Here is a 25,860-nt window from a genome sequence, read left to right as displayed (position 1 = left end):
CACAAGGATTAGTTTTGACACAGTTTCAAGTGATCAATACTAACAACAACACTGAGTTTTCCTTCCCTTTTTGCAAAACAGCTTCATGTGGCATTGTGGATGAAAGACGTAAGACTGAAAGATTGCTGTTTCGAATAGATGGACTTGGTCTGGACCTTGGGACAGGTTACATTTAAAGATGTTAGATGTCCCATACTATTCCAATAACTGAATTTGCAGATTGACCAACACTGAGCGCCGATCTGATACCATGGTGTTAAAAAATAAACAAAGGCTGTATATCTACTACTAACCAAGTGTGGATGTGAAGGGATTGCCCATTTTGCTAATAGCCAAGGGCATAGCACCAAAGTAGTCTCTGAGCGTCCCCCTTCCTTTCTTTCTTTTCTTTTTTTAGAACCCCAGTTTCCCTTTGTTGGGCAAAGACATGGCAGTGTATGTTGTTTTCAGGCAGCATAAGCAGTCTCTCACTTGGTTCAAGCTACAGTTAAAGACAAACTCTAGTGCAGGGTCAACTACAACATTTTGCACCTTTTATCGCAGTCCATTTATTCAGCCAATTTTAATTTGGTAATGCTATTATTTAGTCAGAAATTTTTAAAAAATGCAAACAAAACCAGACTCTTCATTCCCGGCTTTTTGCGGGGCCCCCTTCCCACTGGGGCCCTGGGTAATCAGCCCCACTTCCCTCTGCTATTCTCAGATGCTCTGAAACAGTAGTTACCAGTGGCTGCACGGTGCCCCTTGCTGTGTAGGCTACAGTTTTAGAGAAGCAAAGAAGAGCTGATTTCATGGGAAAACTATAAAATTATTTCTAAGTTTATCAATAACTTAGATGGTATCGGATCGGTGCATAGATTTACATACACATATTCCCAATCTAGCATTTTAGGCAGTATCAAAGGCATTTCCGACCCTGATATCGGTATCAGAACAGCTCTTCTAACATTGGCCCTGTTGGCTGCTCAGTAGCCGGACAAAGCAACTACAAAAATAAATGTGATGAATTGTTCTGGAACACTTAAAAACACACAAAATAAAAGCCTTCAAAATACAGGAAATTTTTTAATTGAATTCCATCTTTTTGTTTTAATTGTTTTATCTGGATTTGTGCATTCCTTTAGAAAGCACTTAGTGACCATCCTGCACGTTAAAAGCACTCTACATGAAGCCTAGTACACCTCTTGTTTAGTTAGCAACACTGTGACACAAAATATTTGACATACATTCAATCCACGTTTGACCGTTCACGCCAGACTACTGCTCATGGGTGAGAATGTTGTTGCTGATGCTCACACACTGTTGTGACACTGCGATGTTCACTCATCATGGTGTTGCTGCTGCAGTGTTACCACACTGGAGATTCATTGAGGGAGACTATGGCCTCATGTTGAGTCCGACAAGCCTTAATATCCATAAAACGTGCTTTGCAACAACTTTTATTCAAACCAGTTTGTGTAAAATTGTGTTCACTCACATATATCACAGCTAAGCTGTGTCAGACCAGCTAAACCTCTCATCATGAGCAGTGTTGAGGATAAACTCCAGGTATATGTTGACCTATTCACACCAGCGACACACAGCCTTTCCTGGCTTGTTGCTACAGTGTGAAAGCAGTAATAAAGACAGGGGTCTTTTAAAGGCGTGAAAGGGGGCAGGCAGTAGAGAGGAGGAAGAGGGGGTAGGGGGTGTCTCAGGAAAAGTTCAATAAAACAATCTCACATGGGGGAAGGGCTCCAGACAGAGTGCTGGAGAGGCGCTTCAGTTAATTTCAGTACTTGATCCCACACCCTCGCCTGTCCTTTGACTATTCCCACAAATATTTGAAGTGTGGTTGCTGCAACAATGCAGAGGCCCCTGAAATGGAGAGCAGAGCAAACAGAGACTGGATGGGTCCAATGTTTGTCTAAGGTCTTAATAAAGCCACACTCCAAGTACCATTGAAACCAAACAAACAGGAGCTGTTTAAAGGCACTCAACTTGGCAATGCCCCGCAACAAAGTCTGGTGTGGTTCACCTCCTCTCATCATCACCTAAAAGTGTTGTTGCCATTTTTGCTGACAGGTTTCAACTTAGTAAAAAAAAAAAAGGTGAGCAGTTCACTCAGAGCACTGTAAGGCCATCTGTGTGAAGATCTGAACACAAATTTAAAAAAGCAGGATTCCTGAGTGAGATGTGCTTGAAGAAGAATTACTATGCAAATTGTACGGTTGTGGAAAGCAAACACTAATCACTACTGTGCTCACTGTTGCACTGCAACTAAAATGGAATAGCAGGGAGGCCTGGGGGTGAAAAAATAGCTTCCCTTGTCCAGCAGACCTGGGTTGGAGTCCTGTGCCAGCAAGCTGGCCCAGTTCCATACTGTAGTGTATTTGATCAAGGCGCTGATACCAACTCCAGCTGGACTCTGAGCTCCCTGGTGGAGTCTAATGAACAGAGATTTTTCCACACCGTCATTTATAAATCCAACAAATGCTTCACGTACCCATTGTCTCAGTACAATATCCGTGCTAGAGGAAGAAACAGGAGCATCATGCAGCTGGATAACCTCTGGGGAGCAGAGGAATGATCAATATACACCTCCTCTCTGTCATTTTTAGGGTCATAGTCTTCATCCTCATAGATGTCATCCACATCAGGTTGGTCTGAAATAACAATGTGGTCTCCTATGGAGCAAAGTTTGCTCATGTTCTCCTTCACCACTTCACAGAAAGGCCTCTCCACCCCATCACAAACACAGCGGTTGAGCAGCATGCCATTTGGGATGAACAGCATCTGCTGAATGGTGGCTTTACACTTGGAGGAGCACTTCCTGCCATTGAACAGCTGCCCGCAGTATGACAAGTAGGCCGTGAGGGAGGTGTGGCAGTTGCTGTCTTCCTCGCAGCGCTGCCGGGCCTCCATGCACCCTATCCCCCCCGCATCGCTCGGGTGTCTGCGGGGGAGACACGGCTCTATGGCTCGCTTGGCGCTGAGGCACTCCAGGTCCTGTGCGCAGTCGCAGGTCTCCAGGTCCGGCCCGCTGCGGGTGTGATTGAGCCTTATCAGCGCGTTGATGCAGTGGCTGGGACACTGCCTCCTCGTCCCCCTGATGTTACCTTCACAAGCTGCTAAGTACTGACTGTATGCAAGGTCGCACTCGGGCTCCTCGTGGCACCGAAGGAGCGCCTGCCAGCAGATTAGCTGGGCATCTAAGGCCACCAGCACCCATGGGAGAAGTGCCAGGGCGCTGCACCAACATTTCATGCTTGGATGGAGTTCTAGTTCGGTGACGTGCACTTTCTCCACCAGCACATTAGGATCAGGACAATGTAAACGCTGAATCTCACAGACTGGAGTTCATAAGTATTCCATACATGCAACATATATGAGTTAGTTACCAACGCAGTCGAAGAAAATACACTTGGTCCTTTATAAATCACCCACGGAATCTTGCACGCAAGTTAAGTTTGCCTCCTCTTGTTGAGTTTTGTAGCAGTGGAAGTCAGGATCTGACTCAGGGAAATCTCCACGCGTGGCTGCAAAAAAGAAACAGCGCAGTAACAGTCATTCTGGGAAGCATGTCCGTTCAAAAGTGGGAAATCATACTCCAAAGTGAAGCCCGTGTCTGCTCCGTGCCACCGGTGCACATCTGAGATGGACACTGAAACGCGCCGCAAGGCTATCCAAAGTTAACGCGCACTCTAACCACAGTTATTGTCCACAACTCAGTTTGTACACTTGGATTCATCTTTCTTGCCATTGTTGGTTTCGACTTCTCTTCCCAGCTCCACCACTTTTAACATCCATCCGCACATTCCGATGTTGTTGTTTTTTTTAGTTGGAAGAGGTTTCTGTCTGTCGCATTTTGTCCCGCTATGCGCGTCTTTGTCCCTCTCCTTGCTGTTACGCTTCACGGTCCGCCGAGCATTTCCCCACAACACCCCTCCTTCTGTCGAAAAAAAGAAAGAAAAGTTTTCCTTCCCCCCTCTCTCTCCCTTTCTCTCTCATTTACAATCCTGGCCACCGATTGGTCTTCATTGAGGAGTCAGCCGTGGGACCCATTTCCAGGCCTACAGCAGCACAGCTCTGCGCACAAATCCTCTCACTACATGACGAGATAGGCTGGATAAAAATGTTTATGATTTTCTTTGCATGAAACCAAAGATCTGTGTGGTCCCCTCTCCCCTTGTAGCAAAACACAAGTTTAAGGGGGGAGGCAGGGGGGGCTTGCAAAACGCATTCCTTTGCAAGAAGCTCACATCTGCAACTTCACTGCTCCAATTTTAAGCGCGGAAAAACAAATCTGTTCCTTTTTAGCCACAAACAGAGCAGGGGGAAACCTCTGTGATAACTGGCTCGCCGTTGAGAGTTTTCACTCAAAGCTTCTCGCTAATTGTGGCTCTTTCCCCCACTCCCCGTCCTGCCTCTCATTCTGCAGAGTTTTAAAGCCCCGATTGATAGAGGAGAATGGGAGAGAATAGTATTTTCTGGACCGTTTCACCTCAATTGTGTCAGATTGGCCATGCAGTGGCCCAGTGTCTTTCCAGGCTGAAGATTGTCCACGCACTGCGGCCTATCAATAGAGAGGGGTTTCAGCATCAATATATTTTACAGCTATCCCTTTTCACACCACACTTGAGAACTACCAACAGCCCAGGCTTTGCTGCCATTCACATGGTAACTAACTTGATTTTTAGGGTTCAAGCCACGAAAGGGCAGAATCTTAGTGAGTTTGTTTCGGTTTGGTGTTATTAGAATAATGACAATAATAATTATTATTATAATTATAATTATAATTACAATGATTATAATTGTAATGGTCATTTGTGTCTAAAGCCGCAGCTGAAGTTGCCATGAACTAGAATGCGTTAAAGACATTTAATTTGTCCCCATAACTGGAAATGATGTGGAAGTGTTTCCCAAGAAATATGACTCCAATCGGCCACATGGTGGCGCTTTAATTAACGCCCCAAAACGCGATTTTGGAAAGGCCACGCCCCTCACAACACAAATCCATTGACTTGGCTCCATATTATATTGCAGAATGTGAATTATTATTATTATTATTATTATTATTATGACTGTATTTACACAAAATAACTTATTCATTTTAAATGTTAAAGCTCTTGTGGTGGGTTTATTTGTATTAATATTTCCAGCTATATTCACTGATATTGAGTTTAGAAATACAATAGCGTAGGGGTCAGTTTGATAGATAGTATATTTAAAATATTATTTTGTTAATTTTATTAGTTTTGAATTTAATTGTATATATTTTTTTTAAATGAAAAATTCCTTGAATTTGATTGTTTATTTTTTTTTTTTATTATTTTAACATATTCTTTTAAATACGTAATCCCGTCATTTTATGTATGCTGCATGGGTGTGTTGGCGCCCTCTGGTGGACATCAGCAGGAACTACAGGCAGTGCTTCAGACAGAAATACACAAAATGTCTACAGTTTTTTTCCTCCAGTTTTATTATTTAAATCGAAATGTATTGTTCTGATATACTCACCCAGCCCAGTTTGATTTCAAGTAAGATATTTGTTTTTAAATACTAAATCCATTTGTTGACATTAATTTTTATTTTATGTCGTTATTTTAGTATATTCATTTTAACTCTCTTTAACCGAGTTAGTTTTACCTGTCAGCTTCTGGTTTCCGTTGTATTGGCGTCCTCTAGTGGACAACAGAAGGAACTACGAGCAGAGCTGCAGACTCAATGCTGAAGCCCTTGTACTGTATGTATTTATAATTTCTGCCAGCCGTATTTACTGATATTGAGTTAAAATATTAAACTGTGGGTAAAACTGCAGTTCAGTGTCTAAAATATGCATATAAATAGAATTAGACAGTATACATGTGTATTAAAATATATATGTATTGTATGTACCAAAGATGACAAAAAGACCAGGATAGATAATGCAGTGCAATACAAGACTTCAAATAACATCTAGTAAAATAATTACAAAGGCCTACAACAGCTCTGCTAAAAATATATACCTCTGCAAAGTTTATTTCTATGTTTGCTTTTGTTGACAGGACCTCAGTGCTAAAACATATAATTGAATACACAGGTGCACCTAATAAAGTGGCCACTGAGTGAAAATACAAACATACCCAAATACTTCCCTTCATGTAGGCTTTCAGTACACACTCATATATATGGACTATTTGACTCTATCACTGCGCTGTTGCTTCAGAATGAGGATGTAAAATTGTATCATTTATTTTTTAATACTAATTCATCATAACATCCCATTACTGACATGTCATTCATAATCAGTTTGTATCTGCAGCCTCCATCTTGGATGCTTGTGTAGTTGTGACATGGGCGGATTATGAGACAATGGACATATGGGCAGAGAAATGCAAAGGGCCCCAACACCTCGCCTACTTTGGAGCAAGAAACACAGACTTTGTGGTGGTTTTATGTCTCCTTGTGGTTATTTTTGTGTCTTTTTGAAGTCGTTTCAGTCTTATGAGGTATTTTTCTGTCTTATTAAGGTAATCGTGTGTCTCTTTGAAGTCATTTTGTGTCTTTTTGGTTATTTTTGTGTCCCTTTGTGGTCTTTTTGTGCCTCCTTGTGGTCGCTTTGTATCTCTTTGTAGTTATTTTGTGTGTCTTTGAAACTCCTTTGCATCTCTCTGTGGTCATTTTATATCTCTCTCTGTTGGTTGCACGTGGATTTCAGTGGCATTTTGCAAGTGAAGGCCACAGGGCCCCCAAGCACTTTGGACCTGGGCCTGTGTCCACTAGGCCTGTTCAGTAATCCATCCATGACATGTGAATGTATTATTGTCTACACCTGGTGTTCTGGCTGCTGCAAATGTAAGACTACTGATGACTCGGCAACAGCCCTGTGCAAAAATCACACAAAACAGACAGGAAGTTCATTATCCTAAAAATTAATTTATTGCAGTTAAAACTCAGAAGAAAAAAAATCACCGAAATACTTTAAGAGACAGAATGATAGAGATACTGTCAAACAAAGAAACGGCTAAAGAACAAGAAGAAACTGCGTGTCATGGCAGCCATTTCCTGAAAACTCAGTCCCACGGGATAACAACACAAAATAATTACACTTGTATATTATTAATACTGAGTTATTGAATTCTTATTTCAAGTCACACACACTCAAACAAAGCAAACAGTTTTCTTTATGGCTTCTGTTCCACCTATTAATACTGTCTCATGATCAAACATGACAGATTCTAGTAGCTTTATTATAAAAGAACTTATTGCAACTTTTCCTCTGCTTTATGTTATTGAAATGTTTCAAATATACTGCTCGTCTATCACATGACAACAACCACTGGACTGAAATGTGACACATACAGCAAGAAAATTCCACTCGTCTTAGAGAAAACAATCAGTAACTTTTTGCCCATGTTTCCTGTAAAATAAAATGTGTACTCTTAGGATGCAAAAGGTTTATAATCATAAAAAGAAAAGTGGGGACAGATATGAGATCGAAGCTGACGTCACCCTCAGAGTCACTGCTACATAAAATCAAACACTGGCAAAATGTAGCGTATATGGATGTAATACAACAATAACATTCCCTCTGGATTCACCCACGCCTTCACTTATTGGCTATAAAACAACACACACAGAATACTGAGTTACGCAGCAAAGCCCACAGTGACTGTGTGCTGTCTACGACCGGCACTCTCAGCCACAAGACGAGTTTTATTTTTACAAAGACACCACGTGACGTAACACATCGGCTAAACAACACGAATCCACCAGCACAGAACGGCACCACTGAGACGCATGGCTCGATGAAATGGAGGACAGGTCAAAGGTCATGTGACGACACAATGAGACCCAGTGAGTCAATGAAAACAGAGCGAAGAATGACCCGCAGATACATTTACATCTTACACGACATGAATATGTGGATTTATATTCACACCACAGTTACACAGTTTGACATGTTTGTGCCATTTCCTTTCTGTTGTGTTTTCAACAAAGGCTTTGGCATACGACTTCTAAAGCATTTACATTTCTCTCATCTGAGCAGCTTTCGTTTTTTAACCTCTGGATGCAGCACAAACACAGATTTATTTGCACCCTATGTGAATGATGCTAGGTTCAGTTTGGGAGCACGGATATTGTACACACTTTAACTGTAAATTCTTACAACATACAAAACGCAGCAAATCTAAGACATAATTTCTGCCTGCTCACACTGTATTTGTTGCTTTTAATAAAACTAAAAGTAAGCAATCTCCTGCAGAAAAAAACAACAACAAGAAGGCCCGTCTTCGTAAAAAGTAGCTTACAGATGTTGGAGCTCCAGAGAAGACAACCTTGTACGGACGTCCAAGGCACACTGAAGTACGATAAAAGCCAAAAAAAATCTTTCTAATGATATGTCTAGGTAAAGATTAAGCTAAGATTAACACAGCTCACTGGGAGCTTTCATCAGGGCACCAAAGGGCCAACATTAGTAAGCTACTTAAGACAAAAATCTGCCTCATTCAATGCTCTAAATGAATATTGCCCATTTAAAATTCCCCAAATTCAACATAACACACATATGGCCTCCTCACATGAGCCAGTGTTCACCTTGTGCATGTGTGTTTTCATTTCCACCAAGCAGCTGATCTCAGCGATCCTCCTCTCGTCAGAGGTGTATGTGAGATCATCTGCTGTGTGTTTGGAAGCAATGAAAAGCCGCACACGCACACTCCTGAACCCTCTGCTGCTGAATCCTATTGTGCTATCACTGGTCACGTGAGGTACGGAGTGTGAGGAGGGTCATAGGGATGAGGGGAGTAAAGGATTTAACAGCTGAATATTTCTCAGAGGAGAAGTTGCTCTAAAGGCAGAAATAATCTTATGGGTTAAATCTCAACAGGAAGAGCCAAATAAGTCTTTCAAGAGTGCAAGGTAGCTCATTTTAATAAAAATATGGATGACATTCATGATTTTTTTGGATATCTAAAGAGCTACCTAAACTAGCTGCACCTCTATGACACTATGGCTGGGATTCTTTTTCAGCAGTTAGTAAGACAAGCCCCAGATTTCATAACATCGGCTACTTTCTTTTCTAACTTTGCACGGCTAGAAAAACTGTTATTATGTGGCTCTGCCAGCTGACATTCCACTAAAGCAATATGAATATGTCTACCTCCAGAGCAGCTCTGCCTTTGAAAAATATTTGCACAAGTAAAACTCTAATCTCCTGGGACTTGGAGCTGGCCAGATCACATGAGACTGCAATTCTCCGTCTGCTTTTTGAGGTCTTCCAGTGTGGCCTGGGCTTTGTCTTTCAGCTGGTCGATGTCCACATTTTGGATGTTGGACAGCTGGCCCAGCACTGACTGCTTGTGCGTTTCCTCCTGGTTGTCCTCAGCGATCATCTTGGCCAGCTCCGTGGGCAATACCACATCGTCCCCCGCCTGCTGGATCTGGGTCTCATCTATCTCGTTCTGAGGTAGATATCCAACGGGACAGAAGAAAAGAGGGACAACACAGTTGGAACAAATGGTTTGACATGGTCAGCTAATCAGTCCCAAAATGCATTGTCTTAAAGTTCCTTACAAAAGCAGAGCTGGATTAGTTTACCTTTGGTAGTCTGTACTTTTCCCGGAAATGACTTCTAACTGTGGCTCTCTCAGCTTTCTTCTGGGCAAAACTGGCTTCTCGTTCTTGTCTGCAAGAAAGGAGGAAAAATTGTTTACAGGCATAATTTTGTCAGCGACACTAAATGTACAAATTTAGAATTCAGTTTCCAACCAAAGCTGGGAAATGTCTTTTTTAATCAACTGTGCACACTTTCACCTGTGGGAAGGTTTGAAATAGTAACACTAACTCCACCCCCACACATTTAATATCACCATAATGTTACAAACAAACCATGCATAGTATCTGAACATGAAGAAATCCAAAGTCATGGTGCTGTTGCATCTCTGCTTTCTGTAAGGCTCCTGCTGGATTTGGACCTTGGAGGACTTCAGTTTAGCATTTCCATGCAGGAACGGATCTTCCTGCAGGCAACATAGGTGACCACTTGGGGCGCCTCTTAGAGGAGGCTTGGGTGCCTAAAATGTCTGCCCAAACCTTTTCACTGCAGCCAGTCTGTTGTTGGGGTACTGCCTCTAGTTCATCAGTGAATGATCAGTACAGTCAGTACTTGCTCTTAGAGTAGGAGAAAATTAAAAGGCAAAAGCGTAGTTGCCTCAGTTGTTTGTGTCGATTTCTCATTTGCTCTTGTTCTTTTTTGTTGTACATACAATAATTACAGAAGACAATAATATTCTTTTATTTCTGTTTTGTGGGACTGGTGTAGGTGGAGGTGGGGGCTCCAGGGGAAGCTTGCCCAGGGTGCCAAATGTGCTTGGTCCAGCACTGTCTCCATGTCTCCTCACCACTTTAGTTGTGCAGCGTTTAAGGCAAATTTAGGTTTAAGGCAAGCCATCTACTAAATGAATGCTGACACTCCAACCATCTTCATAATCGCCTTAAGTCTGACTCTGTATACAGGGGAGATACTGAGGGGGTTCTAAATTTCCACACATCTGTCTTGGAGAAACAAAATGTTGGGGGATGCCCCATATTTATCTGCTAACCTGTTGTCATTTGCCTTTTTAAAGCTCACTCTTCTTCACAATCCAGCCTACAGCCTGTGATGCCTCCAGCAGAGGGCAGACAACAGGCTGCTGGTGGTTCTCTCTCCACTCAATGTCATGGGAATATTTATGGCTTCAGTTTAGTTCATAATTGTCCCTCATAAATTTCTAAATTTGCTGAAAGGCCTCTGACATCATGAGTCAACAACATGACATAATGCTTCACAAACTTGCTCATGTGGCCTGAAGCCAAACATAGCATGAATACAGTGACAGAAGACCACATTTCATTAGAGTCAGTGGAATACAGTAGGTGCTTACAACAAAGTAAACACTATAGATGGTATTTGTCAGTGCTACAGTGGTAGAGGTTGCATCCTACGCCCAGAAGGATCACATCAGCAGTTGATCTAAAGGCGGGGGGACACTGGAGGACCATGGGCATGGTTTGCAAAGTGTTTGTACCCAATGTGTCAGGGGAAGGACGTTTTCTCTGGAGACGCGGCATTCATGGTGCCGTCCATGTGAGCCCGAGTTCACTTTGTATAAACATGATTGGGCCAAACACAGAATGGCACATGGGTCCATGTAGCGCTCACTTGCAGCCAATGAGCAGAGCTTTGTGTCTTTCCCTCTCAAGGGCATCAGATGACCAGGGATGTCAGTGTGGCCTGGGTGCTGAGGGTGATAAAATGTCTACATGTGACATGCCAGTGTGAGCAACTCACCCCCCTCCCCAACCTTATTCTGCTTCAATCCGAGCAGTATGGGCCTCTCTGTGATCTATGCTCATGTTTAGCACCTCTGACTAATAACTCACTTCCACTGAAGGTCACATTATGACGGCAGAGCGTTAAACATCTCGTCATGCCTCCTGTAGAGCTCAGTGGGCTGAGCTGAGTGTTAATACCACTAGACTTAAGACTTCACTTCCCACTTATGCTTAAAAATGCCTGCACATTACACCATCAGGCACTTTGGATACAAGTGTTCATGAAATGTGTTATTATATATCATTACAATGCCTGTGACTGCTAACAGCTGAAATATATAATCACAATCTACCATTTTTCTGTAAAGCTGTGGTCTGAATTCTTTATTCCACATTATTAATTTATGGTAACATATTCTATGGCCAGGACAGTGAACATGATATGTGATGTGGAGTTCTGCTCTAAAGGAAGCAGCACACAAATCAATAGCGAGTTGCTATCTGCTGGGTGAACTCTGTTTGGCAAATGACCTTGTTGTTACCTTCTATCGCCCCTCAGTGCGCTCAGGAAATAAACACCATGACCAATATGTAAATTGGGAAACATTAACAAAGAACTCATTTTTGCAGGTGAGACACAGGGCAAAGACTTAAATGATGAAAAGCAAGCATGGCTAAAGAATTAAAAAGGGGGCACAGCTGTGAATTCAGCTTTCAGAAATTAACTAAAAAGCCAAATTTGAGATAAAATAGAGGTCATGCCATTCCACATTTCATTTTCCCACATTTACAGGCTGCAGTGCATTTGTATAATGTAAAGAAATAACCATTTTGAGTAGTAACTTATATATGAATAATGAAAGTCAAAATTAGTTCATACTGTAGGTTGTTTGCCCTCTGATCATATGCAAACAGAGGTTTTACTTTACCCATTTTATTTACCACACAGCCTGATTCATTATTCAGCCGCACGCACAGCATTAGGAGCATGTCTCGCCCCAAGCACGGATCCCTGTAGACATTTCCGTGGAAGAATGATTCCAGGAATCCTAAATTAAAAACGGCGCTACACAATTTGCCGAAGAGACAGAGAGCTCCCTGGGCGAGAGGAGCAGCTGTGTGTGGAGCGCTCATGTTATTCCACTGATGCGTAAAAAAGCGCGCGGCGCACTGGGAGCGCTCTGCTATTTACACACAAATACGCGCTGTTTAAATATGCCATGTCTTCTCGACACATACTGTGGGTTTTTCATCACAACTTCACAATCACAAGGTTCAATCATTGCCTTACTTTTCTTCCTCTAACTGTTGCTGATATTGCTCAAATTCCTCTTGAGTCATCCCCTGCGCGGCGGCGTCTGATTTCTCAGCTTCGGGTTTCTCCTCCGTCAGTCCGCCTGTCAGGTTCTTCAGCTGTCCTCCAACCATGTGTTTCACCATGAAAGCCATGGCTGCGGGTCCGAGAGTCCTCTATTTGATCTGCTAAGAAGTTGGAGGCTTTGATGCGCTCTTGGAGGGAGCGGTGAAGGCGGATGTATATCCGTCAAGTGACGCTTAATAAACCAAAGCACATGTAACTTTCAAAGGTTCGGTGAAAGCAATTAAACCGGGAGAAAAAATACTCCAACGGCGCGTCGGAAGCAGTTTCAGCACCACTGGCCCTGGACAGCTCCGCGCCGTGAAGGATGGAGAGGAGCTGCTCAGCTATGAGTCAACAAGTTTGGCGCTGAACTCTACCAATCCTGTGACTCCGTCCGCAGCCACCACTCCCTCCACCCAATCCCAGGCACCGCCGGACTGGGTGTGCGCTTGCATGGCGCGCGCCGGCATCGTGGGCTGCTCCCGTGAGACAAACAACACGTGACGAGCCTCAGTGTCTCCTGGCTGTTTTGGTGCCTCTGTCTCTCTCAGGGTCATCTGCGCGCTGGAGCCTAACAGTTTGTCAACACACAAAGAGCTTCCTAATTGCAAATTAGTCAAATGGCTGTCTGTGAACCCACGGCATGAGTTCGGTTTATCAGCCTAATCACTTAGAAATGCTGTCTTCCCTTGTAGGGTTTCTATGGTGTGGGCTATACAAACGAGCTCATTTCTACTGAAATGATGGAGCGTGTGTTCTGCATCCCTCAGTCTGAGCACACCCTCCATCCATGCGCGTTTAATGCCCTTGTAAATATTCCTTAGCCCCAACGTTAAGCAACTGGAGCTGACATCCTAAAATTAGAAATTTTGTCTCCAGTTGCATCACCATAATACTCCTGTAGTGACTCATGTATCTGTAGTCACCACAAGTGAGTTTAAAATATTAGTGTCTTATGCTTGTTAGGCCTCCTATAGGATTTTCACTGCTACTTCCTCTCATGTTTCTGTGTTTGTGTGTCTTTGATGGGGTAGGCGGGTGAATAGTTCAACTTCCATCACCAGAAAAGATGATTTATAAAAAGTCTGGGCGGTTCTGGATGACACTGTGTGACGCAGTGTTCAGCTGGAAAGCCTCACTTCTAAAAATATGACCTACATGTGTGTATGTGAGGAGCATTTTAAATCTCTCTCTTTCTCTCTGTGTGAGATTCTTGACATCCAAAGTGTGAAAAGGAACTTTGATTACAAGTCAACAACTTGAGCATCCTGATCCTCGCAGCAGTCTGACACAGAGTCTGGCCTACTTTCCCCAGTCCCTGTGGATCAGGGGAGACAGAGAGCGTCTCAGTGTCTTTTTGTCACAGGCTTAGAGAGGCCCTGTTAGCCTATACCTGCCTCGCTTTTAAATCTCTCTCCAACTTCAAAGCTGCCACCAGTAAATAGATTGAAACGTAATGCAGTGAATAAGATCAAAACTGTAATCTCTGTGAAATTTAATAAAAAGAAAGAATTTGCCTAACCAGCATGTTTCAACAGCAAATTATATCTTTTCGCTTTTGATTTCCACAGCCATGGAATCTTTTCCCAGCCCAGGTCTCACTCACTTTTTTTGTATGGATTATCACTGAGCCCTGACTACAGGTGCTCCAGTAGGTACACAGCAGGAGGCTTTAATCCAAGATGATGTAAATTATACACACACACAGGCTTAATGGTGAAAGTCATACATTTCAGGAAAGAGAACTACAGCCTCCACATGATGACATGTTCTGGTAGCTGAGCCTCACAATCATGTTGGCCTTAAAAGTGAAAGTCCTTTTCTGCAGGGGCAGGAGTATGGAGGTATCCATACAAAAGCAACAAACCTATGACATATAAATTCACCCCCATCCTGTGATATAGTGTCATCTCTGTCATCAGCTGAGGCACTCAAATCTCCCCATCTTTAAATTCTTCACTTTATCAGCGTGGTCTCTTTAGAGTTGTCTGAGGGTCTTTTTTTATCACACTGCCATTTATTGAATAACAAATTCCTGGGATTCATGGAGCTTGGCACTTGATAGCTGGTCATGGTTGACTGGCGTGTTGTCAGCTGATGATGGTATGAACAGACGTGCAACTTTGTTCCTTGGCATGTGGGGGAGCCTTGTTTGATCTGTGATGGTAATGTGCTGGTTGGCTGCATGTTGCTCACAGACTGATGCTGGGCAGTGGTAGCAGTGCCGGATCTAGCATGTTCAGTGCACTATGCAGCCTTTCCAAATACGTGGATAACACGCAAATTATTGGCTCATACTTAGGATATGTAAGAATTATGGTTCATTACTTTTCGTAGGAAAATGTACAAGCAGTGCTTGAGAACAACCTGACTAGGTGGACTAGAGATCGCACCCCTACTACAGTTTGACCATTTAGCATTAGATCTTTAGCTCATTGTCCCTTATGTTCCATTGTTTGCATGTCAAAAAAGAGCTCTTCAGAGTTTGGTTTTGAGTTGGTCTGGCTCTTGTGAGACAGTTCCAGGGACATGATTCATGTGTGGAAATGTGTCTGATATCAGAGGAGTTGCTAATTAGTGGCCACTTATGAGCCCAGTGGAACTAGACGATCACTGATGATGTGGCTGGACGACTGAGTCAAATAAAAACTGCCTATCATGCCAGTTGGGCCAGCCAATGTAGGTTAGCCTGAAGCAGATGTAAATACTTTGCTTGGGTGAGAGACAGATCCAAAAGCCATTTAAAGGTACATTAGGTCAAGGTTAGAGACTGCCTTTCAGAGGGGCTCAGGAGATCTATAATGGCACAGCCTGATACTAATGCAAGATGTAATGATGGGTCAAAACATCAAACATCATTTAACTTGAACACTGGGCTTCCATAATAAAGCTCATCCAACTTTTGGCACAGTTCAATATGTGTATTGTTACCTGCAAAGATTCTGTGACATTTCAAAGCTGCATTTTCTACTCATGCTATGTACGTACAAGTCAAATGAATTTAAATGAATTCTTCACATGAAATTAATGCCTAATGAAAGCTATAGCAGACTGTTACACAGTTTGGTGCCATTATATCGCACCTTCACCCGATATTAACCCAAAATGCCAACATAGGTAGGGATTCATAAAAATCTGCTTAGAGGTGTAGAGTGTAAGATTTAGGGAGATTTAGTGTCCATTTGTCATTGCAGACCACATTGTTCGGGAGTTTTTTTCCAGGAGCCTAAATATCCACAGAGGTCTCTTCCTCTCCAAAACAAATCAACTAGGTGAATAAAACTGAAGAAAGTAGTTTCACGCTTCAAATGTTTCTCCTGTGCTGTTTGGAACATTGCTATTCCACCACCTGCTAATGTGTGCTCACCTCTGATTTTTCTGATAACTGAATGTGTGCTCACCTTATTTCTGATCTAGACTCTCAGGAGGTTTTTACTAAGCGATGAATTATCTGCAAATGTCTCCTCTTCATCAAATCTATCACAAATGGTAATTCAAAGTGGTAAAAACACAGAATAAAGCAACTTCACGTTAAAGCTCTCCTTGTGGAGGGGCTGCAAATTACAGTGGCCAATGTAAAAACAGGAATTTTGTTTGTGGCTACTGTAGAAACATGGCAGTGCAACACGGCGATCTCCATATGGACCTGGTAAATGGACCTGCTTTTGTATAGCGCCCTTTCTAGTCATCTAATGACCACTCAAAGCCCAATCCAGCCCCATTTCCTGCGTCTGACTTGTGCTTCAAGTTGTTGTGTGGTTTGCCAGAGCTCTTCATTTGTTATTGTATGACACTTGTTATGTTATATTTCATTTCTTCCAGTTTATCAGATGTTGAAATAAGAATGACCTAACACTCTGTTGTGGTTTCTAAAGAAAATGTCACCATCAGCTGTTTGTTAAATAAAACATGTGGCATTTAAATGATACCTTTACAGTTAAATGCAGAAAAAAACCCAACATTAGTCACAGTACCTGATTCAGAGATACGCTCGTGTTAATGCTCCCTGGCTCCTGCTTGTGCTCAGTTAATTTTACCGCCTACTGTAATGTGACAATTAACAGTTAGGGTCTGTGTTATGCATAAGTGCATGCAAAGCCTTCACACAGATGTTTACTGCATGGCTGCACGCAAACCTGACATGTTAGTTGCCCTTACTGCATAAACATCTCTGTTTAGCCTTCAGAAGTGTTTTTCTGTCAAATATCATTGGTGAAAAAAATAAGTCATGAATAATGTAGAAAAACAATGCAGGTGTAGAACGCTGATAAAAAACAAACAAACTAGAGATTGTTCACGAAAGATGGAAAACATGTGACCTTTGAATAAAAACAAGAAGACTGTTTGAATCACAAGGAAAGAAAGGTTACAGAAGCATGACATACTGTGGTTGTTGTGAGGCAGGAGGGATCACAGTGTGAGTCAACATAACCGAAAGCATTGTGCTGGCTCCCGCCCAGTCACACTTCCAGTCTGGTTACACTTGATCTTCTAGGATTAGGAGCCTGTGTGGGATTGGGAGAGATGGGTTTATGTACATCATCACACACACTCGCTGATCCTCAGCAGCCGAGTATTACACCTTTGTTTCTTTAGTCAAGGGATTAGACTCATCAAACAAATGTGCCCTGCAGCAACAAGAGAGTTTAAAGTCACACAGGCGTAGATGACGCCATTAGCAAGACACCGGGATGTCTGTCTTAAGGAACACAGTGTGTGAGTGGCGCCCCCCTCGTGAGATGACAAAATATCACGCTAATCCCATTAGAAGTGAAAAGTGCTCTGTGTGCTCGACGATAAAAACTAGTTTTTGTTATCAAGAAAACGTCTGAGGCCATTTGGATAGTCTGATGATTTGCCGAGATTTATTTCTCCCTCCGTCAGCTCCTGACCACAGATCGAACAGACAGGTGGGGTCACAGCAGCAAGGCACCATATGGTGGCAAGCGAGTCACCCCAGCAGCGGCGGTTTGATGCCCCGCAGGCTGTCTAGGAGGTGTTGAACTACACTGCATGTCAGCATGGTAACTGTCCCCCTTAGCTAACATCAACTACTTCCTCATGAGCTGAATATCATGGCTGTTCAACAGAAAAAAGACCATTTAAACTTTTGAACCTGACACCTAAAGCTGCGTTAAACTGGGTCTAAATCTGGTTTGTGTAAATGTTGTTGGACAAGATGTGTTTTTTCATAGCACCTGGGCATACTGGCCCTTTAATGCCGTATTAATAACCAAGTCTCACTCCAACATTGTTGAAATCCGCGGCTTGGTCGGTGACTTCCAGTGTCAGACATTGATGAAAAAAGCTGTCCTTTTATGTCAGTATAATACGCGGCCTGTCACCGTTATTGTTTAACGGGACTTGGCTGCATCAAGGGCAAATGCAGTGGGACAACAATGAAAGTTAGGGCAATAGGGCAGCCAGGAGGAGTGGTGGGTGGGTCCAACAACTACTGACATTCACCCGGGAGGCCAGCATTCGCCTCCCATAAGAAACCAAACCACCTGCTTTTGCTGCCAAAATCCAACCATGTGGTTGTTGGCAAAATGTAACCACATACGTTTGTTGTTGAAGGAAAAAAAAGTCAATTCGCAGTGTTGTACCAACATAGTGCGTTTATTTTGAAATAGTCTGTATTTAAATGGTAAATTTCCTGTGAAAACAGAGGTGTATTTTGAAAAGACATAATGCATGTAACAGCCTGAAGTTGACACAGCATCTCAGAATGTCAACAACAGACACACCCAGGGTACCTTGCACATCACATGTAGACCGTGGAAAGTCCATGATCAAACTGCGATGCATGATGAGGTCTGAGTGAGAATGTGTTGATATTAAGGCTAGTTGCAAACTTGGCTTGTGTAAATTTTGCCTTTGAGATTTCTTACTGTCACCCCAGATCTAAAAGCTTTTGCTTTCTTTTACACTCTGCTGCTTATATTAAAGGTATAATAAAGGAACACACACAAAATGATCATTTTAATACCAATCACTCACCCTGTGTTACATTGCATCATGAAGAAAACATTGTTTTGCTTGCATGCCTCCGCAGTGAACGAAGAATCCAAAAAATGAAAGAAATTCTCAATGAATTGGAATTAAAGGGCCGGCAAAACTATATTAAACATTCATTTACAAACTGGCACACAACTCGTGAAGTATAAGTCTCATTTGTTCAGCCATATGCTCAGCACTTCCCTAACACATGCATTTGTACAAAAACCTTACTATTCAAAGCACTTCCTCATCAACAGTCTCACGCATTGACGAATGAATGAGCGGAGTTCAAGGTATGTGGAAGTGTCTTCAGTAGTAGGGTTTACGCCACCCCGTTACCTCAATTCATCAAGAATTTTCTCCATTTTTGGTTTCAACGTTCACAAATTCAGTGTAACACAGGGTAAGTAACTGATATACAAATGATCATTTTGTGGGTGAAGTATTCCTTTAATACTGTATTTCTATTGGATCATGAACTCAGCAGATACAATCTAACGTACTCTCTTTCCCAGCTTGTTACAATAACCTTTGATGAGGGAATTCTATAATCCATCCAATGTATAGACATTTTTATTATTGCTCAAAACTCGTCAGTAAACAAGATACCAATATGAAAAGTATTCTGAGTAATTGATGTTTGATCTTTTATTGTATTTTGAATTCAACAAAGCATTGTTTTTTCTATTTCAGTATAGAAGTGTTTACACTTTCACAAAGGGGCAGTGGTGTCTAAATGAGTCTTTTAATACAGACACACAAAAAAATACATTTACAGGGAAAAATGGCAACTGAAAACAGGAACCCAGACTGGGATTTAAATTACACATTGGCATGGTTGAAAGTGAGAAAAGAGGCTGCTAAGAGACACACTGTGTGAAAGAATTCACAGCAGCAAGTGTGCAGATCAAAAGTGAGAAAGATGAAACACAAATGTTCAGAGAATTGGCTGAAATAGGTTGTGAAATTGGGTGTGAACATGAAAAAAAGGCCCAAAATGGTCAGAAACATTGCAAAACAGCTGCCTCTGAAATTGCAATCCAGACGGGTCTGGGACTGTGATGCAGGAATCACAAAGACAAATCATAACGGAAATAAATGGAACTGTTGAGAGACATTGTTTGCCATGAACTTTGCCACAACACTGAAGGCTGCAGTATGTCCTCTGCACACTCTTTACACAGTGTTTTATGAAAGCAGAAACACACAAAATGAATGATCACCTTTTCTGTGATGCTGATAATAAAATGATACAGTAGTAAACCATAAACATCATAAACCGTTTAGAGAGGACAACACCAGCTGCTGAGGAAGCCTCATCAAGAGAAGATGGGGAATTAACAACAGGATATCAAACATGATTGTAACACATTGACAGCGAAAAGTTAAAGGATCTGTCAATGACATTAAAAACATTAATATAGCAGCAAACAACCATCGTGGAGTAATGGCGTCCTGAGAGGAGATTGAAGTCATGCTGCCTCTCTGTGGGGTGTAATACGAGCTTCTCTGTTTATTGCTGTGGTAGACGGTCCAACTGTGCATACGAGTCCTTGTAAGTTTGTATCCCACCAGCTTCCTAATGCCGCCTCTCCACACTGCACTCATACAGCAGTTACAGACGGTTACAGCTGATAATGGCAATGGCATTGTCACAAAAGTGTAACATCCACTCTCTGGTCATCCCCCACACACCTGTCAGCACTGTTGCCATTGTTAGCACTGTTCCTCCTGTTAGCACTGTTAGCTGCTAGCCACCGGCTGATCCACCTCCATGTTGAGAATCGTGTGCAGACAATCCCAGCTTAGACTCTAGATCATAGATATGTTCTGAATGTTGTGTAGAGCTCCTTTGAAGTAACTCAGGACAGAACTTCCTTTCACCAGACTTCAGAGACAGAAGCTAGATCAGGATCCTACACCAAGAATACTAAACTTGCTTTGTCTGGGAGGTACTTTTGCAAAATGACAGGAGGTCAACAAACAATACTTATATTTTTGTTAGACATATGTATGAATATCAATCAGTATAAATTAAGTGCCTGTTATTAACTCACCAAGAGACAAATCCAGTCGCACCACCCCTACACAGGTCAGGTGTATGCAGGGGTGCTTCCAGAATTTGAAGACATCTGGGACTTAGCCTGGACCTTTTCTGGCAGATCATCCTCTGAAATTATTATTAATTTTTTTTTTATAAACAAGCTCTTTTTTGAGGCTTCTTTTATGCATAAAACACCTCTGTGTGAATCAATTACTTTCCATTATTAATTAGAAAAAGGTCAGCGGGTCACCTAGCACCCAATCACAGACCAGATTTGGCCCGCAGGCTGTAAATTATGTGTGATGGACCTACACAAATGTCAAGGTTACCAGGGAGTTACAGCCTTAGATGTGGAGCTGCTTAATGGTTTGGGCCTTAGTTCGATTTAATGGAGTTCTTAATGTCTCATGCTGTGATATTTTAGATAACAGTGTGCCTCCAATACTTTTAGGACGGCACTTTACTGTTTCAACATGACAGTGCCCTAATGGACAAGGTGAGGTTAATAAGGAAATGGTTTTCACAGTTGGGTGTGGAACAACTTGGCTGGCCTGCAGAGCCCTGACCTCAAGCCCATCTAACACAACAGACGAATAACAATGCTGACTGTGAACCCTGTGAACCTTATCGCCCAACATCCAACACCCAACATGGTTCAGTCACACAGTCCTCAAACTTCTTATCTTGTGTGCCACCCCCTCAGCCATTGATTTGTTTTCTTACTTACCTGCAATCCCATATGTACACTTCCTGCAAACTGCAGTGCTGTTATAATACTCTCATTTACACGCACATAGGCACACATCCGTGTAATATTTCTGTTCTCAGCTGGCTCTTGAACAAGTCTTGTTTAATCCACACAGTGCATTAACTGTTCTTTATTTTTCTCTAAAACTGCTGGGAACCTGTTAAAACCACTTTAAAGAAACAAGCCTACATCAAATGCAGCAGCTCCTATCTTCATGTATGCACGGACTAGTATTAATATTAGCATGCTCCACTTATGTGCATTCAAATGCATGAACTTGTATTAGTGTAAGTAGCTCTGGTGGGTTAAAACCTTATAAGCATTGCAGCTTTATTGCCCTGCTGTACCCGCTGGGCTACAAAGTGGGCTAAGTCGCTGCACAGTAAGACAGCTTGTGATATCATCTGTGTGCAGGATGTCAAATGATAAAAAGGAGGGGAGGGGATTTTTATCCACATTTAGTTAAGTTGTTAAAATGACCCTTAGCTGCAGCTGTTATCCAGCTGAAGAATTATGAGCAACCAATAGAAGAAGTGTAAATGAAATGCTATGACAATAATGAGAGAGATATTAATGTGTTATATAAGGAAAATTGACATTTTTATTTTCAGGAGAGAGAAATGAAAAGGTCCATGGGTGAGATCTGAGTCCATATTATGCGCATATTGCTGCTCAGCTCGCTCAGGCGCTGTAATGTCTGTGCTTATGTAGCTTTTCTTTCCCCTCATACTTCCTTTACACCTCTCCCTCACTGCTCTCACACATTTGCTTTACTCTCTGCCTCTCCCCTCTTCTAACCCTTCCTTCTTATCCTCCCTCCCTCCCTCAAATCCCTGGCATCCTCCCTCCCCTCCATCCTTCCATCCCTCCCCTGTCTTCACTGCCTGATTTAGACCTCTTGCCTGAGAGGAACATCAGAGCACAATGGGTTAGTGCTGGCTGAGCTTAAATGGAATGAGAAAACCGGAAAATTCTCTTTCATGAATAGATGCAAACAATTGGCAGTGTGAGGGTGAGCGAAGGAGAGAAGGATGAGATAATGCAGGCTGGGAAGTAAGAGGAGTGAGACAAGGATGGAGAAAAATGCCTGCTGAGATGGCTGGAGATGGGGTGAAGGTCAGTGGAGAGAGGGGGCAGCAGGGAGTGACAAAGAATGATGAAGGTTTTTAATTCCAAAAGCCATTTCACAACAAATTGTTTCGTGACATTTGCGGCTTAATAATAAACTGCAGTTAATCACATTCTTGTGTGTGTGGAGTTTTTAGGAGAAAGGTCCTCAATTTGCAAATACTTTTCAATAACACTCTGAGACACTGAGATTTTAGTGTCTGTGAGGACACAGTCTCTGAATAATTTCTCTACACTCGCACTTATTTCAGTTAAAAAATAGTCCATCCAATTCAATTTAAAGCCAACTTAATGACACTGAATTTTTTTTTATAATAATATACATGATGGATGGTAGCAGTTTAGCTAGATAGTAAATGTTCTTCAACATGTGACACATGTCGAGGTAATTCGCAATTTGCGTCCACTAAAAGGGCTTGTTTTGCAATTGATAGGCTCAGATTATTATTCAAGGTGTTTTACAACATTACGGAAAGGATTCCTACAGAGACAGATCTTTTGGTTAAAGATAAAGATGCTTTTTGTTGAACCAGAAACCAGAACCAGCCCCAACATCACTATCGGCAAACCCAACAGACTCCATTTAAATAAACTGTAATTTTATCAATGTAAAACAAACCACATTGAAAGTCAACAGAAACATAATAGAACTCACAAAAAAAAACCGTTTTGGTTTGTCTTTCCACTTTGGTTGAAACAATCCCTTAGATCAACATGTGAGATGTGAAAATACACTGGCTCTATACATGTTACAATTACTAATACTTAATTATTTTTATTTAAATGGAGTCTGCTGGTTTTGGCAATAGCAATTTTGGGGCTGTTTTTGGTTAAACAAAAAGAATCTTACTTTTTAAGAAAAACATCTATCTTTGTAGGGATCCTTTTTCATGATGTTGCCAGACACTAAACAAACTGAGCCTGTCTGGGGCAAAAACAAGCATTTTTAGTGGACATACATTGACTCTGCAGCATTGGTTATTGATTACACTGCAGCCTGTTTTGCTGCTGTAGCCTACCCAAGTTACCTTTTAATATTAAGGCTTGTAAAAAGTAAAAATGAGACTATAACTTTAAAAAAGAAATAATACAACTGTCCTCTTTACTTATTTTTACCTCACAACACACAATAAAACAATAGCTAACTAGCGAATTTTAGCTACTGTTGGCAAACTTACAACAAAACAAGCGCTAACTACCTAATGTTAGCAACTGTTGGCAAGTCTCAATACTAAGTACGCCAAGTTCGGACTTGCGCACTTGGGAGTTCGGACTTGGCAAGTTCAGCTCGGGAGTACAAACTCAAGGACGGCTGGTCTGTGAGAAATGCATTCTGAGATATCTGGCTGTCAAAAGTCCACACAAGTCACCTCCCGATGCATCCCCAGTGGAATTCACATTTGAGCATTTGGACTGTGCTTGGCTGGATGCAGACTTTGAATTGGAACAGTACTGGGAACTGCCCATTGGTCCGACAGCCCATTGGTTCGACATCCCATTGTTACGACCATATTAAACCCATTGTTCCGAAATCCGTTCCGAAATCATCATGATGCTCTGTGGTTAAGGTCTGGTTAGGTTTAGGCACAAAAACCACTTGGTTAGGGTCAGGAAAAGATCATGGTGTGGGTTAAAATGAAATAGAAAGTGACAAACACATAAGCCGTGAGCCTGCTCCGCCTCAAGCCTTTCCCAGCTGACCCAGAGCAGGTCGCAGTGTATCATACGCCCGCCGCGAGCCGTTCAGCGCCGCGGACAGTCAGACTAATGGGATGTCGGACCAATGGGCTGTCGGACCAATGACATGGACCCACAGACCTACGTGGGCTACGACTGATGACGTTTCACAAGTCCACAACAACACAAGTACAGACAAGAACGCAGATTGAGAAACGCCTTTACAAACAAAACAATAGCTAACCAGCTAATGTTAGCTTAGCTAAACTTACAATCAAAACAATAGCGAACTAGCTAATGCCAATTACTGCTAGCAAACTTACAATCACAACAATCCCTAACTAGCTAATGTTAGCAACTATTGGCAAACTTACAATCAAAACAATAGCTAACCAGCTAATGTTAGCTTCTATTAGCTAAACTTACAATCAAATCAATAGTTAGCTAGCTAATGTTAGCTACAATAGCTAACTAGCTAATGTTAGCTTCTGTTATCTAAACTTACAATCAAATCAGTAGTTAGCTAGCTAATGTTAGTTACTGTTAGCAAACTTACAATCACAACAATAGCTAGTTAGCTTCTGTTAGCAAGCTTTAGATAGATATTGCCAATCTGAAACTCAATAACATCGCAACTCATCAAACACAACTGGTTTGTCAGTGGACCTACACATGATAATGTGACACATTCGGTACACCCCTGCGTTAGTTTTGGACGTTTAGGGACAGCATGAATTTATGCTCGTTACAAGCATTGTGCTTTTCAAAATACACATGTAGACCTACAGTTTATGCTCTTTACATTCATACCGTCTTTTTCAAAACAAAATTTATAAGGAAGGTAAAACACTTTGCTTCTAGGTTTATTTTCTAGATTTAGGCAACAAAAGTATGTGGTTAGGTTTAGAAACCAACTTCATGGTTTGTCTTTAAATTCACAAGGGAAATGAATGGCAGGCTCCCGGGTGAAGGTTGGAAGTTTGTTTGACCCATCCCCCTGCTCTATACAGACTTTGTCGCTCTTTATATCATGGTAGCCTTACATACTCACACTGCCCAGTGCGTATCATACTGCATCCTCTGTGCATCCACGTCTGACGCCGACTTCCACTGAGAAAGCGGTGGTATTTGACAAGTTGCCCACTGCCTCTAAAACTGTTCACCTGGTGTGTATCATACCGCCGTGAAGGGTGTGTCTGTAAAGTCAGTGTCTGACGCCCATGTCACTGACAAAGCGGCAGTATTTGATAAGTTGGGAGTGCTGTAACTGATATTACTGAGTCAGTTTCTATAAAGTCAGTCACCTAATAGTGATTTATTTACAGTGAGACTTTGTAACTTTTAAAAGGACAAAGGATTCAATAGTTCTCTTACAAATGATTGAAAGTTGAATTAATAAGCAATAAAACACAGCCCTGATCAATTCAATACACTCAGGGGTTTGTATACTGCTGCTTCAGCCTTATTCAGCCTAGTAAGACACTTGACTTTATGACTCTTCTCTACTTGTGCAGTGGTTATACTACAATTTAGCATTGACCTGCAGCCAATATGGCCAACAAAAGTTACATGGGCTTGCTTTCTGCAGTTTGGGCACAGATAATATGACCTCTTAAGATGTCTGTC

General features: G+C 42.0%; 2 protein-coding genes across 2 annotated transcripts; both read right to left on the bottom strand.

Moving 5' to 3' along the window:
* Nucleotides 1-1,045: 1,045 nt before the first annotated feature.
* si:ch1073-459b3.2 (growth arrest-specific protein 1) lies at nucleotides 1,046-4,086 on the bottom strand. The gene is given in 2 exon segments (XM_049602023.1): nucleotides 1,046-3,199; nucleotides 3,201-4,086. Coding segments are annotated over 2 exon segments (747 nt in total). The 5' UTR covers nucleotides 3,242-4,086; the 3' UTR covers nucleotides 1,046-2,493.
* A 2,826-nt stretch (nucleotides 4,087-6,912) lies between these two features.
* cplx3b (complexin 3b) lies at nucleotides 6,913-13,088 on the bottom strand. Its single transcript, XM_049602034.1, has 3 exons — nucleotides 12,569-13,088; nucleotides 9,562-9,649; nucleotides 6,913-9,425 (listed from the first exon to the last, which is right to left on the bottom strand). The coding sequence occupies exons 1-3, from the start codon at nucleotides 12,724-12,726 to the stop codon at nucleotides 9,201-9,203; spliced, it is 471 nt and encodes a 156-aa protein (XP_049457991.1). The 5' UTR covers nucleotides 12,727-13,088; the 3' UTR covers nucleotides 6,913-9,200.
* Nucleotides 13,089-25,860: the final 12,772 nt, after the last annotated feature.

This window comes from Epinephelus fuscoguttatus, linkage group LG2 (assembly GCF_011397635.1).
Source record: "Epinephelus fuscoguttatus linkage group LG2, E.fuscoguttatus.final_Chr_v1".
Lineage (NCBI taxonomy): Eukaryota > Metazoa > Chordata > Actinopteri > Perciformes > Serranidae > Epinephelus > Epinephelus fuscoguttatus.
This window is presented reverse-complemented; position numbering and strand designations above follow the sequence as displayed.

Coding starts and splice junctions, on each gene's coding strand:
- cplx3b (XM_049602034.1), bottom strand. CDS start 12,726: ATGGCTTTCATGGTGAAACACATGGTTGGAGGACAGCTGAAGAACCTG. Junction 9,650..12,568: donor CAACAGTTAGAGGAAGAAAA/GTAAGGCAATGA, acceptor CCTTTCTTGCAG/ACAAGAACGAGAAGCCAGTT. Junction 9,426..9,561: donor AAAAGTACAGACTACCAAAG/GTAAACTAATCC, acceptor TATCTACCTCAG/AACGAGATAGATGAGACCCA.